Below are 17,120 nucleotides of genomic sequence, written 5' to 3' on the forward strand. Positions count from 1 at the left end.
TAGAAGATTAAAAACCCCTCCTTCTGTGCATGATCCAAGGGTAAACTGAGGCTGCAGGAGACTGCAATTTGCATGGATGGTTTGCAGGATCTTTGCTGTAACTGTTTGAATTCTAAGGATGAAACGATGCTCCACGTGAAAGCCCATTCACTCTCCATTTCCCACTGTCAATTTTTTATCCACGCTTAATTTGTGAAACCAAAATTTGGCTCGGAGATAATCATTCCAATTCTGGTTTACTTTGAAAAACACCTATTTCGTCGGAGTGATTGCAAGGAGTCACTGGGGGTGTGGAGGGGAGGTAGCTGTGAATGTCCTACATTGTGAAGGGGTTGGACTAGATGACCCTGATGGCCCCTTCCAACTCTATCATTCTATGACCACTGGATGTCTTTCTCAGCATACCCTCCACTTTGTAAGATTTTACTAGGCACTATCCAGTTTTTTCAAGCTTTTAAAAAAATAATCTTAAGGGCCCACAACTTGCTTTAAAAAAAAATAGCAAAACTGACATACTTATGAAATTAAAGTCTGGGTCTTTTAGGAGTCTTTTTTCCTGTTATCATGCTGAATTATGACATGCGCCTTGCCCAGGATATTGTGACATTTTCTTGACACGCTTATTTGTGTTTACCTCATAAAGCTCCTGCTGCACAGGGGCTTCTTCGCTGGTGAGCACACAGGTGTTTAGCATCTGCTCCATGTTGTTCAGGCAGTGGCTGATGGCCAGAAGCAGCTCAAACAGTTTCTGATCCAAGCTCAAGGAAACTTCCCCCATTGTGGTTTCCTGGCAAGCGAGAAGAGGGTATTTTTCTCTCTCCAAAACTTCTTAACATAAGCACATAAGAAAAGCCCTGCTGGATCAGACCAAGGCCCATCAAGTCCAGCAGTCCGTTCACACAGTGGCCAACCAGGTGCCTCTAGGAAGCCCACAAAGAATACGACTGCAGCAGCATTATCCTGCCTGGGTTCCACAGCACCTAAGATAATGGGCATGCTCCTCTGATCCTGGAGAGAATAGGTATGCATCGTGACTAGTATCCATTTTTACTAGTAGCGATGACTCCCTCTCCTCCATGAACATGTCCACTCCCCTCTTAAAGTCCTCCAAGTCGGCAGCCATCCCCACATCCTGCGGCAGGGAGTTCCACAATTTAACTATGTGTTGTGTGAAGACGTTTTGAATCTCTCACCCTGCTTTTCGGATGCACTTGCTTTTAAGCCATCCTGAACCACAATGAAAGGCAGGGTATAAACGTTTAAATAAGTTAATAATAAAAATTAGGGAGGAAATAAATATCCCCATTGGCTGATGCTGGATCTTGCCCAGTAGCCACATTGGTGAATTATATAAGGAAGAGAAACGCGCTGAGTACCTGTATCTGAACAGACGCTTCTTGACTCAGATTGCCAAGCTGAGCGGTGTACATTTTCAGCTCCTCGACTGCTGGAGTTCTCCCACTTGATGCAGTTCCCTTGGGCAGGATATTTATTTTGGTGGCAATCTAACATTTGGGAAAGCAAACTGTGTTTAGACAAATGCAGCAGATGAAAACCACAGATATCATGCGATGTTCTTCCCAACAAAAAATAAATGAAAATTAAAGTAGTAGGATCATAAAATAATGGTTGGGCCCGTTCTCAGCATCCGGCTTGAAATTTGAAATCCTGCAATACATTCAAATGGAACAGATGCATACGTGGTTGAAATTCTGTCTTCGTTGTATAATCCAATAAATCATGGCATGGCAGGAAAATTTACCTCAGAGTGTAGAGCAGGGGGGTCGAACTCATTTGTTACGAGGGCTAGATATGACATAAATGTCACTCGGTTGGGCCAGGCCATGCCTCGCCAGCCTAGATCGAGAGTGGGGGATCGTGGCTGCCTCGACTGGCTAGCGGGCCAGATAAGAGCTCTCAAGGGGCCGGATCCGGCCCATGGGCCTTATGTTTGACACCCCTGGTGTAGAAGAAGATGGACACGATCTTCCTTGGTTAGATCAAGAACATCACATCTGCTCCGAGCCAGTGTATGAGTAAGTCACACCAATGACAACATTATAGAATCATAGAGTTGGAAGGGACCACCAGGGTCATCTAGTCCAACCCCCTGCACAATGCAGGGAATTCACAACTACCTCCCCCACACCACCAGTGACCCCTACTCCATGCACAGAAGATGGCCAAGATGCCCTCCCTCTCGTCATCTGCCTAAGGTAATAGAATCAGCATTGCTGACAGATGGCCATCTAGCCTCTGCTTAAAAACCTCCAGGGAAGGAGAGCTCACCACCTCCCGAGGAAGCCTGTTCCACTGAGGAACCGTTCTGTTAGAAAATTCTTCCTAAGGTCTAGGGAATACCGCACTTGTATTCCCAGCGATGTATTAAGAGTTTGAAAACATTATAAAAAAATACTGTTCGCACTTTGTTTGGCCCCTTTAGCTGTGAAAACGTCTTCCATTTATAAGCTGTGGTATCCAAAAAACCCTTTAAAGCGATGTTTTTTATAACGTTTTCAAACTTTTAATACATCGCTGGGAATACAAAGTGCGGCAACCCCCCTAGACGGAAACTCTTTTGATTTAATTTCAACCCGTTGGTTCTGGACCGACCTTCTGGGGCAACGAAAAAACAACTCGGATTCTATCTATTTCCCAGGGATCTTAAGGGGATAAAATATGGAGGGGTGAATCACATAAGTCACCCTGGGCTTCCTAGAGGAAGGGATGGATAGCAATAGATAGCCAGAAAAGCTAGATTCTAGTCCACTAGCATCTTGAAGACCAACAAGATCTCCAGGGTGTAAGTTTTTGTGAGTCAAAGCTCCCTTTGACAGCAGCAGAATGGAGACCCTTGATTCTTCATATCCCAGTCAGAAGGTGGGAGGGGTATTACAAAGAAGGGAGATGGGATGCAAAGATACAATGCAAAATGGAATCAGTTTGATTAGAGCAGGGTGGGGGGAATGCTTAGGGACAAAAATTAGCATATGTAGTGAAATTTGGATTCTATGTCCCTGTTTAGCTCTGGGGCGGCAGTTGCACTGAACTTGCGACTGAACTCAACTTCAGTGATCTGAGGGTTGAAATCTCCGCTTGGAACTTCTCTATTTGAGGACTGCCACTCTTAGGTCAGCAATCCTACGGCCTGGAAGATGAAAATGTTCTGGTTTTTGAGTGTTATGATTTTGAATCTCAGATTTATGTCCAGTTATTCTTTTGGAGGGAGGAACATTAATAATTTGAGATATGCTGATGACAGTACATTATTGTCAGAAAATAGTGAAGATTTGAAAAGACTACCGCTGAAAGTTACGTTATGGATTCCGTGGACTGCCAAAAAAACAAATCAGTGGGTTATAGATCAAATCAAGCCTGAACTGACCCTAGAAGCTAAAATGACTACACTGAGGCTATTGTATTTTGGTCACGTCATGAGACAACAAGAGTCACTGGAAAAGACAGTAATGCTATGAAAAGTTGAGGGCAGCAGGAAAAGAGGAAGACCCTACAAGAGATGGATTGACTCAATAAAGGAAGCCACAGTCTTCAATTTGCAAGATCTGAGCAAGGCTGCAAAGATAGGACATTTTGGAGGACACTGATTCATAGGGTCGCCATGAGTCGGAAGCGACTTGACGGCACTTAGCACACACACACATTCTTTTGCGTAGGCGTCTCACCTGTTTGTCCAGTGTAGAAGAATAGCAAGAAAGGTATTCTACGCTAACCTGGGGTTCGGCGAACTGGCAGTGAGGGGGCTTCATCTGGAACAGCAGCTCTTCTTCCAAGTATTGCCACTTGTCACCCATCGGGTCTTTGGGAACGAGACCAGGGGGTCCATTTCCCAAGATGGTGGCCCCAGGACTGATTAGCAGATGAAATGAACGACAGAGGAAAAAAACACAAATAATTTTGGTTGCGATTGTTTAGAGCAGTGGTTCCCAAACGTTTCGGACCAGCGCCCCCTTGGTTCCACAAACTCAACCCCAGCGCCCCCTACCTTATCCTATGAAAAGCATTATTCAAAATAGGGGTTTGCATGACTCACTAAAGAAGATAAAAAACAATACAGTTTCAGAACAGTAACAATTAATTGCACATCTATTCAAAATCAAATTAAAACTTTTTAGTCTAAATGTATCCAACAAAACTGATGAACTTGATCCAGTGGTACCAGCTCTTCAAAGTCTGGAAAAAAACGCTGATAGTTTCCAGCAAAATTGCCAGCATGGTTCCATAGCTTTATCTATTGTAAATTAGTGAACAACACAGCTGAAGGGGCCCACCTCTAGCGCCCACCTGCTGCCCTCTTGCCTCTTAGTGCCCCCCTAGGTAATCCCACCGCCCCCAAGGGGGTGGTACTGCCCACTTTGGGAACCACTGGTTTAGAGCCAAGACTCCTGGATGTAATTCAGCCAATAAGGAAACATCCCAGATCTTCACTCTTTGCAAACTTCTGAAAACACATTTACACTTAGAAATAGGTGCACATCTTATATGGCATGGTGGATTTTGTGGTACAGCTGCTTGCCGCCCCACACAAAAGGTAACGTGAGCATCTCCAGATCTAGTGGAAGTTGTTTTCCATTCCAGCACTGCCTCAGCTTCATGCTGCTGTGCACCTCCCAGGTAACCCCGAGGCTTCCCAGACAGCCGAAGCAGTGTGGGGAAGAGCATTACGGCCCTGCCTAGCATCCCTCAAAAGGGGCGTTCGTTAACTTAGTCCATATGTCAGGATTGCCGCCTAACCTCAATTGGTGCTACCCGAGAAACAACAAAACTCATAGACCGCACAATTCAACACAGTCAAGTTCTCGTAAAGCCACTGTTTTCAACAGGTTTGTGGATCTTGGCTGCATTGCGGCCAGAAGCCACATGTGGTATGTTTAACCTTCATAGCATATACTACTATGCTGTGGTGGAGGAAAGTGCTGTCAAGTCACAGCTGACTTACAGCAACTTTGTAGGGTTTTCAAGAGACATTCAGAGGTGGTTTGCCACTGCCTGTCTCCATGGGGGCTGAGAGAGTTCGAAGAGAACCGTGAATGGCCCAAGGTCACCCAGCAGGCTTCATGTGGAGGAGTGGAGAATCGAACCCAGTTCTCCAGACCTGAGTCTGCTCCTCTTAACCACTACACCATGCTGGCTCTCTACTATGTTGTAGGATATGCTATATAATGTCAAATATGCTATAAGATATGCTCTATAATGTCATATAACATTCTCTTCCTGGCCAGCAGATGATGGCAAGGGCATATTTTTCTGCATGAACCTTGGAAGAAAACCACTCCCTCACAATATAGCAGCCTAATGGACCATAATTTGAGATATGCCAATGACACCACATTATTGGCAGAAAATAGAGAAGACTTGAAACGATTACTGCTGAAAGTTAAAAGAGAAAGTGCCAAAGCAGGACTACAGCTGAACATCAAGAAGACAAAAGTAATGACTACAGGAGAATTACACAACTTTAAGGTTGACAATGAGGAAGTTGAAATTGTTCCAGACTTTCTATTTCTTGGCTCCATCATCAACCAAAAGGGAGACTGCAGCCAAGAAATCAGAAGGAGATTGAGACTGGGAAGGGCAGCCATGAAGGAGCTAGAAAAGATTCTTCAGTGTAAGGATGTGTCACTGACAACCAAGATAAAGTTAATTCATGCCATCGTATTTCCTATTACTATGTATGGGTGTGAAAGCTGGACAGTGAAGAAAGCTGATAGGAAGAAAATAGATTCCTTTGAAATGTGGTGTTGGAGGAGAGTGTTACGGATACTGTGGACTGCCAAAAAAACAAATCAGTGAGTCATAGATCAAATCAAGCCTGAACTGACCCTAGAAGCTAAAATGGCTAAACTTAGGCTGTCGTATTTTGGTCACATCATGAGACGACAAGAGTCACTGGAAAAGACAGTCATGCTAGGAAAAGTTGAGGGCAGAAGGAAAAGAGGAAGACCCAACAAGAGGAAGACCCAACAAGACTCAATAAAGGAAGCCACAGCCCTCAGTTTGCAAGATCTGAGCACGGCTGTCAAAGATAGGACATTTTGGAGGACTTTCATTCATGGGGTTGTCATGAGTCGGAAGCGACTTGACAGCACTTAACACACAGTGGACCATATTAGTAGTTTTACATTTTTACCTGGTTTCCAGAATTGGGCAGTCCACAGGTTGTGGTTGCATCATCTCTACATACACTTCAATGAAGTCTATGAGTTTCTTCTGTTCGGACAACTTCAACAGCAGCTCCTGCAAAAAGGGAACAAAAGCAGGTGAAGTCCACAGCCAAAGTGCCAGCTTCCAGAGCATGACATTTGCACATCCTTGCACTGCCATGTTGCCAGATGTAGCAGAACTCAGACTAGGAACATCAGCTCCTGGTTGAACACATGAAGCTGCCTTATACTGAACCAGACCCCTGGTCCATCAACATCAGTACAGTCTACTCAGACTGGCATCAGCTCTCCAGGGTGTCAGGAAGAGGTCTTTCAATCACTTACTGCCTGGTCCTTTTTTTAACAGGAGATACAGGGGATTGAACCTGGGACCTTCTGCATGCCAAGCAGAGGCTGTACTAGTGAGTCCCTCCCCAGTTCCTCCCTCACTCCCTCTCCCTCTCTCTCCCCCTCTCCCTCCCCCTCTCTCCCCAGGCTTGATTCCCTGCTCCTCCACATGAGCGGTGGACTCTAATCTGGAGAACCTGGGTGCCTTGGGCACAGTTCTCACAGCCCCACCTACCGCACAAGGTGTCTGTTGTGGGGAGGGGAAGGTGAAGGTGATTGTAAGCTGGTTTGATTCTTCCTTAAGTGGTAGAGAAAGTCGGCAGAAAAAACCAACTCAGGCTGGCCATTAAGTTATATCTCTGTCCCTCCAGATTACCAGTTCTATACCAGACCGGCTCATGTCTACTTGTGTTTGCCCCAAGGAACTTGACCATCAGGTGAAAGGAGGGATTACCTGCTGCTGCTGTAATCCATTCGGCCTATTGAGCAAAGGCCTGTCAGAGACAGTTTGTGGAAATGAGCTGGAGAAGTCACAATGGAAAGGCTTGGAGGGCTCCTCTGAGGTATTTTCAACTGGGACGAGCTGTAAAGAGATACCAAGTAGAGGAAAATATTAGAAGACCTCTGGAAGAGGTGGAAGAAGATGTTTGCAATTTTGGATGGGTTATCACAAAGCTTTTTTCTACACAGGCACACATACCCAACCAAGTACAAATATATTTGAGCAGCAGCTGCCAGGAAAGGAATGGGACACACTTTCTGGGAGCCAGAGTGGCGTAGTGGTTAAGACTGGTGGTTTGGAGCGGCGGACTCTGATCGAGAGAACTGGGTTTGATTCCCAACTCCTCCACAGGAGCGGCAGACACTAATCTGGAGAACCGGGTTTGATTTCCCACTCCTACACATGAAGCTAGCTGGGTGACCTTGGGCTAGTCACACTTTCTCAGCCCCACCTACTTCACAGGGTGTCTGTTGTGGGGAGGGGAAGGGAAGGTGATTGTAAGCCCATTTGATTCTTCCTTAAGTGGTAGAGAAAGTTGGCATATAAAAACCAACTCTTCTTCTTCACACACGTCCCTAGCTGCTTCCCCCACCCACAAACTGGGCCATTTATGCATGGGAGCTTTTGCCTTGGATTTGCTGTTCTCTAGATGCACATTTTACCCATCCAAATTCTCAAAACTAAGCCCCCAGTCAGAGTTTTGAGATTTCAGATGGGGAAAATGTGCATCTGGAGAGTGGCAAATCCAAAGCAAAACCTTCCATGCATAAGTGGCCCCCAGACTGCTATGAAATCTGGCTGGGGCCTGGGGAGAGGTTGCAGGAAGAAAGGCGAAGGTGAGGGGAGGCAAGATTAAGACTCCTTCCTCACCTGTGAACCCTGGCCACTGCATCCACGCTGTTTCTCAACAGTGATTAGGAAGGCTCGCTTGTATGCCTTCAAAGAGTTCCGAATCTGCCTTTGCTCCTGAAACCTGTTTTAGCAGACTCTTCTGAATGCAGCTGCAAGTCTCTTATCATTTGGGTGTGGCCGATTTCAGCATAGATAAGGAGAACCGGGGCCCACTGATTTAGTCATTTTAGGCTTTACTCTCTGGGAAAGGCACGGAGGCAACAAGATATAGCTGTGCAGAGCCCCGCTGTGTGGTCCGCAGATGGCATTCCCAGCTCTCCTCTGCGCAACATCATCGCAAAAAAAGCTTTCTCGATTATTGTTGTTCTTGCAGCAAATAAAGTTACTATGGCCCTGCAACCTCCACGCAGTGGGAAAAGATTTCTGCAGAGGACTAAACAGATAGTTATGGGCAGATAATTATAGGGTGCCGAGAACAGGTCTGATGGCAACCAGCTGGCATTTAGATTCATTTGTGCTCATCTCTTGACTTTCGTACACAATCGATATTTTGTCTCTTAGCAATGGTCTTCGTCCTCTTTCCCTATCTTCAGCATTACTCCCCAGCAACCCCTTTCTTTTCCCTCTCTCCCACCCACCTTGTTTTTGTTCCCCCATCACAGTCTCTCCCCCACATTTTTCTGTCCCATCTTCGGCTTTTCTGCACTTTTTTTGATCTTCTTTTACCTTTCGTAGTCTCTCTCTCCTTCCCCTGCCCCAAGCTGATACTAATGGCAAAGCTGGCCACCAAGATCTCATAACGTAATCTCATGAGATCTCAGTAGAATACTTTTCTTAAAGAAGCAGACATTGCTTCTAGGATGTGGGGGATATTTTAACCCCAATGTTTTTAACAGTACAAATCTTTCTGCACACCTGGGCTTTCCCCCATGCTTGAAGAACTGCCCGCCAGCTGCCCCCTGTTCCAGTGTGTGGATTTTATGATCCGCAATCTCAGGCCCAGTTCAGAATCAGATATATAAATACTGGGCTGGGATTCTACTCTCACTTTCCATTTGCAGTAGGTATTTCCGCTCATGAAAGGGATGCCAATTTTCACTGATCCCCCCCCCCCAACTGCAGTCCCTGGGGGTTAGGGTTGCCAGCTCTGGGTTGGGAAATACCTGGAGACTTTTGGGGGTGGAGCATGAGGGCAGGGTTTGGAGAGGGGAGGGGCTTCAATGCCAAAGAGTCCAATTGCAAAAGCAGCCACTTTCTCCAGGTGAACTGATCTCTATCGGCTGGAGATCAGTTGTAACAGTGGGAGATCTCCAGCCACCTGGAAGTTGCAACCCTACTGGGGATTCATTGATCCATAGGGGCACAGAAATAACTTCAGCAATTGAGGGGAAGTGGGGAAATTACTCTTTATACAGTGCTATTTGGCTCATGCTGTATAGGATTCAAGCCAGCGTAGTGTAGTGGTTAAGAATGACAGACTCTAACCTGGAGAACCGGGTTTGATTCCCCACTCCTCCACATGAAGCCTGCTGGGAGACCTGGGGCCAGTCACAATTCTTTCTGAACTCTCTCAACCCCACCTTCCTCATAAGTTGTCTGTTGTGAAGGGGGGAAGGGAAGCTGATTGTAAGTCACTTAGAGACTCCTTTCGGTAGAGAAAAGTGGGGTATAAAAGCCAACTCTTCTTCTCCTCTTCTGTTAAATCTCTAGCTCCTTCACAGAACTGTAACCCTCAGGTATCTTTGTATAGCAGCTATGACAGTCAAAGTGACTTGAAACTGGTTTAGAATTGCAGGATATACAAACACACACCAGGATATTCAGGAAATTCTCTCCTGTGCAAAATTTCTCTGCAACTTCTGATCACTCCCCAGGAAAACAAACAGAAAGAGATCTGACTCTACTCCTTTTTCCTCCCCCTCATTTCACTGTCTACAAAACGATCAATTAACATGCATTTGCTCTCACATTTCTTCACAAATCTCTCAGTGCAACGTCAGAATGCACAGAAGCGCATTGGTTCTACAGCCTGGAAAGGTGAGGTTGATGTCAGAGGCTGGAATTTCATGCCTTACATCGCCCTCAGGACACACACACACACAACTTCAGGGAATTGTGTACGACGACAGGAACACCACAGCAAACAGCAAAGGTGCCATTGAATTTTTAGGCAAAGTACAGGAAAAGGAAATTCTAAAGAGAGGAGTTGGAGGGCCAGAAGAACAGAAATTGTGGCTGCATGGAGACAGCGGTGATTCTCACAAGCTCCTGACTTCTTACCTGTTCTTCCGTATATTTGTCTTGCAGCATGCCATGGACTTTTTCCAAGTTGGATTTCACATCCTTCAGTTTCAGGGAAAGGCTCTCAGCTTCCTGCTGGAAGCCCAGCCTGTCACTGCCGGGCCTGTCTTTGCAGTCCTCCAGCAGATACCCCACCTTCTGCTCAATCTCTAAGAGCATTACCTGGAAAGCCAAGCAGTTAATTATTCATTTTTTACAACCCCGCGGCTCTTTTACTGAACATATTTGGGCAGGTACAGCTAGGGCTCACCTAAAAACAGCTCCTTTTCCCTTGTGTAAGAAGAGTTGGGCATACTGTACCTTGCGGGGGGTGGGGGGAATCAAAATTCAGTTAATCCAAATTCTGTACCAAGAAAAGGCAGTGGCTGTAGTGTTATTTGTAGCAGCCCTAATATTCCAGACTAGCCCAAACTTGTCAGAGCTGGGAAGCTAAAAAGGGTCGGCCATGGTTAGAAGCTAAAATGACTAAACTGAAGCTATCGTATTTTGGTCACATTATGAGAAGACAAGAGTCATTGGAAAAAACAATCATGCTAGGAAACGTTGAGGGCAGCAGGAAAAGAGGAAGACCCAAAAAGAGATGGATCGACTCAATAAAGGAAGCCACAGCCCTCAGCTTGCAAGATCTGAGCAAGGCTGTCAAAGATAGGACATTTTGGAGGACTTTCATTCATAGGGTCGCCAGGAGTCGGAAGCGACTTGACGGCACTTAACACACATGGCTTGTATTAAGATAGGAGACCACGAAGGAAGTAGGGTTGCCAAATTTGCCCAGGCCACCAGCAGGGGATTTGGAGATAAGGTGGCCATAGTCCAGTATGGGGAAACTCCTGGAGATTTGGGGATGGAGCCTGGGGAGGGCAGGGACCACAGTGGGGTGCAGTGCCCTAGAGTCCACCCTTCAAAGCATCCATTTTCTTCAGGGGAACCAATCTCTGTAATCTGGAGCTGAGTTGTAATTCCAGGGGATCCCCAGGTCCCACCTGGAGGCTGGCATCCCTACGAGGGAGACAGGGGTTGCTATGCGGAGGAAGGCAATGGCAAATCACCTCGGCTTATCTCTTTCCTTGAAAACCTCATGAGGTGGAACTTTATGGGACTGCTATGAGTCAGTTCCAACTCCACGGCACACTACTTTTTATGGCATCATTTGGATATAACAACAAACCATAGCTTGCAGCAACTGAAATCTGGCTTGGAATCCGGATGGATGCAAACTGTCGATTTTGGTTTGGAAGAAATAATAAACTAAGGTTTGCAACATTCCTGAAGTCTTTTATGAAATGGAGGACATTGATTCATAGGGTCGCCATAGGTCGGAAACGACTTGACGGCACCTATCACACACACACACACACACACACACACACGAGAAGTAGGGAGAGGAACGAGAATGCTGGTTTGTTCAGGTAACGTTCAAAATACTGTTTGTTAATTACATATGAATTATGCTTGTGACTTGCACTCACTGCGCAAATTAAAGAAAACTGATAATAACTGTAATAACTGAGAAGACAAGAGTCACTGGAAAAGACAGTCATGCTAGGAAAAGTTGAGAGCAGCAGGAAAAGGGGAAAACCCAACAAGAGATGGATTGACTCCATAAAGGAAGCCACAGCCCTCAATTTGCAAGATCTGAGCAAGGCTGTCTAAGATAGGACTTTTTGGAGGACACTGATTCATAGGGTTGCCATGAGTCGGAAGCGACTTGACGGCACTTAACACACACGCACACATAATAACTGTATAATTTATTCAGCTGCATAGGGAGGGAAGGCTATATGGTATAGATCTCGGATGCTAAGCAGGGTCAGCCATGTTTAGTATTTGGATGGGAGACCACCAAGGAAGTCCAGGGTTGCTGTGCAGAGGAAAGCAATGGTAAACCACTACTGTTAGTATCTTGCCTTGAAAACCCTACTGGGTCGCCATAAGTTGGCTAAGACTTAATGGCACTTTACTCAGACACATCTGTATAATTTATTCAGCTCCTGCTCGTCACGAGAAGTTGCAATAAGGCATGCAGGGCACTAGAGCCCCCGCACTTCGGCCCCAGGAAAGCTCACCAGGAAACTTTAGCAGGCACTGCCCATGTATTTTAAAGCCCTTCTCTGTGTGTAAAGTGCCAACAAGTCATGCAAACTTATGGCGACAAGGATGGTAAGGGATCTGGAGACCAAGTCCTATGAGGAAAGGTTGAAGGAGCTGGGTATGTTTAGCCTGAAGAGGAGAAGACTGAGGGGGGATATGATAACCATCTTCAAGTACCAGAAGGGCTGTCATATAGAGGAGGATGCCGAGTTGTTTTCTGTTGCCCCAGAAGGTCAGACCAGAACCAACAGGATGAAATTAAATCAAAAGAGCTTCCGTCTAGACCAGTGGTTCCCAAACTTTTCGGGCCACCGCCCCCTCGGTTCCACAAACTCAACCCCAGCGCCCCCTACCCTATCCAACAACACAATTGAAGGGGCCCACCTCTAGTGCCCCCCTGCTTCCCCCTTGCCTCTTAGTGCTCCCTAGGTAATCCCCCCCCGGGGGTGGTACTGCCCCCTTTGGGAACCACTGGTCTAGACATTAGGAAGAACTGTCTTAACAGTTAAAGGCTGAGCGGCTCCTCAGTGTAACAGGCTTCCTTGGGAGGTAGTGAGCTCTCCTTCTCTGGAGGTTTTTAAACAGAGGTTAGATGGCCATCTGTCAGCAATGCTGATTCTATGACCCTAGGGAGATCATGAGAGAGAGGGCATCTTGGCCATCTTCTGGGCACGGAGAAAGAGGTCACTGTGTGTGTGTGAGGGGATAGTTGTGAATTTCCTGCATTGTGCAGGGGATTGGACTAGATGACCCTGGTGGTCCCTTCCTTCCATAATTCTATGACCCCTTATGGGGTTTTCAAGGCAAGAGACAAACAGGGGTGATCTGCCACTGCCTGCCTCTGCATAGCAAACTTGGACTTCCTTGGTGGTCTCCTATCCAAGTGCTGACAAGGGCCAACCCTGCTTAGCTTCCAAGATTGGGCTAACCTGGGCCCTCAAGGTCAGGGCAAAAGCCTTCTATACAGTACTAAAAGCTAGAAACTTGTTTTGTCTGAAAGCTGGGTATCTCAGGAGACTCAATCCAGTCCCTGCCATTCAGTCCTGACATTTTCCAGTGACTGAGCCAGATCATAGAATCTAGCTTTAAAGAGGACGTTCTGAAAGAATCAATCACTGTGTGAAAAGTCTTTTTCAAAGAGGACAGATTTCAATCTGTCGGGCCCAATTACCAGATGTCCAGGCGCTTACAATATACTAAACCACAAGAGCAGGGTTCTTAACAGGGGCAGTCCGTGGGGAGATGCAGTGGAGTAGTATGCAGCCACTATGGGGCATCATTGGGGTCAGGGGGGTAAACAGCATGAAAGCATGTGTCTCTTTGACTGGTCAGTACTGCCTGCCCCCCAGCCACAGACTTTATCAGCCGACACCCAAGTGGACATTGTGGGTCAGTCCGTAGTTACACGCCTGCATGGCATTTACCTCTCCATGCCCACCAGTAAGGGCGTAAGAATGAGGCTACTAGCAGCCTAATAACCCAGCTTATCCCAGTCTCATTAAGAAGAAGAGTTGGTTTTTATATGCCAAATTTCTCTACCACTTAAGGGAGAATCAAACCAGGTTACAATCTCCTTCCCTCCCCCTCCCCACAACAGGCACCCTGTGAGGTAGGTGGGGCTGAGAGAGTAGGACTAGCCCAAGGTCACCCAGTCCACCGTTCCAAACCACCACTCTTAACCACTACACCACGCTGACTCTCTTAGTGCCTGGAAGCTAAGCAGGGTCAGTACTTGGATGAGAGAGCCGGCATGGTGTAGTGGTTAAGAGCGGTGGACTCTATACTGGAGAAGGGAGTTTGATTCCCCACTCCTTCACATGAGCAGCGGACTAATCTGGTGAACTGGGTTTGCTTCCCCACTCCTACACATGAAGCCTGCTGGGTGACCTTGGGCTAGTCACAGTTCTCTCAGAACTCTCTCAGCCCCCCTACCTCACAAGGTGTCTGTTGTGGGGAGAGGAAGGGAAGGCAATTGTAAGCTGGTTTGATTCTCCTTAAAAAGGTAGAGAAAGTCGGCATATAAAAACCAACTCTTCTTCACCAAGGAAGATTTGGGTTGCTATACTGAGGAAGGCAATGGCAAACCACCTCTGCTCATCTCTTGCCTTTAAAACTCCACAGTCTTGGGGTCGCCGTGAAACATTTGTGACTTGATAGCATAACTATATATACCAGGGCATAAGGTCTGACTCCTCCCCTGGTCACTACTCTGCGTTTGACAGCTAATGCAAGGTCAGATCATCACTCTCCAATGGAAACTTGCTGGATGGCCTTGGGCCAGTCACACAGGCTCAGCTTTGCCTACCTCACAGGGGCGTTGTGAGGTTAAAATGGCAGAGAGGGGAACCACGTAAGCCACTTTGTATCCCCGCTGGGTAGAAAGGAAGGGTACAAATGAAGGAAACAAATACACATGCAGGTGAAAAGCAGCTGGTGGGGACAGGAAATGTAGCCTCATCCCTCCCCTTGCTCCCCCCAGCACAGTTTTGCAGAGCCCAGTCTGGGCAAGGGGGGGGTGGCCTGGGGGAGGGGCTAAAGGGGGAAAGCAGCTGGCAGATTGGGCAGGGGGTGGCCTGGGGGAGGGGCTAAGGGAGGGAAGCAGCTGGCAGATTGGGCAGAGGGGTGGCCTGGGGGAGGGGCTAAGGGGGGAAAGCAGCTGGCAGATTGGGCAGAGGGGTGGCCTGGGGGAGGGGCTAAGGGGGGAAGCAGCTGGCAGATTAAGCACCGCCTCTACCTGCCACTTCTCTCCTGCAAATACCTCCTCGGCTCCTAACTAGACGGGCCAGGAGTCCTGCATTTGCTGCAACAGCCAAGCCAATAACCAGGGAAACCGATCCCTGGACACGACCCTTCCACTAAATCTAGGCGGATATGCTGTTTATTGCTGCAGTACAGAAGTGAGAGGTCAGGAAGAGTCAGCCGCTGCTATGTCGGCACGCCTAAAAGACAGAGGAAAGGCGGCTCGGCTTTCAACGGCAGCAGTGAACTTTGGGCCCGTCCGTCTTACCTGGCAGGCAGCAAGATGCCGCTCCACCGCCTGCTGCATCTGGCGGGTCGGCCCTCCCGATCCCAGGGATTCCTTCGCTTTGTCGAGCCACCCTTCCAGCTCGGCGACTTTTGCCCGGCACACATGGAGGAGCTGAGCCGGCTCGGGGGCGGCAGGCCTACCGGGGTCCACCGTTCCCGTGAGATCTCCCCATGCTGTCACTAAGTGTTCTGCAGTGTTTGTGACCAGGATGGAGGAGGATTCGCCCTGCAGCAATGAAAAGATAGTCAAACACAGGAGGGAAATAATCGAGGAACTCCAAGGGGTTAAAAACTTTGGTGCAAAAAAAGAGCAGCACCAGCTAAGGGAAAGGGGGGGAAACAAGAAGAAAGGAAAAAGTAACTGACAGTCATGTGATCCGCAGCAACAGGTATCTAAGCAGCCAATTTGCATTTACACAGGTAGAGCTGATCTCACAGGAAGTTGGCTGAGTCACCAATCTTTAACTGGATATTCCAGCGGGACACACAGAGGTGTTTTTCTGCTGCCTGTAAGTTAAGGCTTCAGGCAATACACTTCGGAGGAGGAGAGAATGCCACTGAGTAATGTTTACTCATTTACTTCTGGGGTGTTGTATAAATCAGAACGTAGGTGATTTGGGGGGCGGGGACCAATAAAAAGAAAGAAAAGGATGTAAGCTCACCAGCTCTGTCATAGAACATGGGATAGATTTTTTAATTAAAAAAAAAACCACCGATGATTGCTAAATTGTAATTATTATTAAGACACCGCAGAAGTATTGGTCTCAGCACTGTTGGATCCAAAGTTCACAAATAAAGATAATCTCAGAGGTTCAAAGGTGATGTTACAGTCTATGTAGATTTACACAAAAACGTGGACAAACCTATGAACATTGGAAATTTAAGGGGGAAAGCAGCTTGGGAGGACAATATTGTGGAGGGGTGAAGAAGAAAAGTTGGTTTTTATATGCCGACTTTCTCTACCACTTAAGGGAGACTCAAACTGGCTTACAATCACCTTCCCTTCCCCACAACGGACACCCTGTGAGGTAGGTGAGCCTGAGAGAATGTGACTTATCCAAGGTCACCCAGCTGGCTTCGTGTGTAGGAGTGGGGAAACAAATCCGGTTCTCCAGATTAGCCTCCGCCACTCATGTGGAGGTGTGGGGAATCAATCCCGGTTCTCCAGATCAGACTCCACCGCTCCAAACCACTACACCATGCTGGCTTCCCTACACCACGCTGCATCCAAGAGTAGCCAGAGAGAAGCTTCTGCAAAGCCTGCCAGCACGGCATCAAGGCAATATGCCAACATTTGCCCCAGGGATACCACATCTAAACATAGAAGTTCTACCAAGCTATCATTTCTACCAAATTGTTGAAAGACCCTTTCTCTAGGCCTAAACCTTTTCAAAACGAATATATGCCAGCAAATATCACTGTGTCTTGTGGCTGTAAATTTTATGTTATTTTTTGAATCTGTGAATATTTTAGAAGGAGTTGGTTTTTATACCTGCTTTTCTCTACCTTTAAGGAGTCTCAAAGCGGCTTACAATCGCCTTCTCTTCCTCTCTCTTCAACAGGCACCTTGTGAGGTAGGTCAGGCTGAGAGAGTTCCGAGAGAACCGAGTTTGACTCCCCACTCCTCCACATGAGTGAGTGGCGGACGCTAATCTGGTGAACCGGGTTGGTTTCTCTCAGCCCCACCTACCTCACAGGGTGTCTGTTGTGGGGAGGGGAAGGGAAGGTGATTATAAGCCGGTTTGATTCTTCCTTAAGTGGTAAAGTCGGCATATAAAAACCAACTCCTTCTTCTACATTTCTAACTGTAATGATATATGTTATGCTCTACATAATGA

The 17,120-nt window shown here is 47.1% G+C and overlaps 1 protein-coding gene across 1 annotated transcript in view; it reads right to left on the minus strand.

Moving 5' to 3' along the window:
- Window positions 1-17,120, minus strand: part of SYNE2 (spectrin repeat containing nuclear envelope protein 2) — a 222,887-nt gene that overhangs the window by 91,882 nt on the left and 113,885 nt on the right. Inside the window, exons 59-65 of the mRNA XM_056851222.1 lie at window positions 15,263-15,508; window positions 10,144-10,326; window positions 6,964-7,092; window positions 6,149-6,255; window positions 3,684-3,867; window positions 1,377-1,505; window positions 635-787 (exon numbers count right to left, since the gene is read on the minus strand). Coding sequence (XP_056707200.1) covers window positions 635-787; window positions 1,377-1,505; window positions 3,684-3,867; window positions 6,149-6,255; window positions 6,964-7,092; window positions 10,144-10,326; window positions 15,263-15,508 — 1,131 coding nt within the window. The remainder of the gene's footprint in view (window positions 1-634; window positions 788-1,376; window positions 1,506-3,683; window positions 3,868-6,148; window positions 6,256-6,963; window positions 7,093-10,143; window positions 10,327-15,262; window positions 15,509-17,120) is intronic.

This window comes from Euleptes europaea, chromosome 6, assembly GCF_029931775.1.
Source record: "Euleptes europaea isolate rEulEur1 chromosome 6, rEulEur1.hap1, whole genome shotgun sequence".
In the NCBI taxonomy this organism is placed as follows: domain Eukaryota; kingdom Metazoa; phylum Chordata; class Lepidosauria; order Squamata; family Sphaerodactylidae; genus Euleptes; species Euleptes europaea.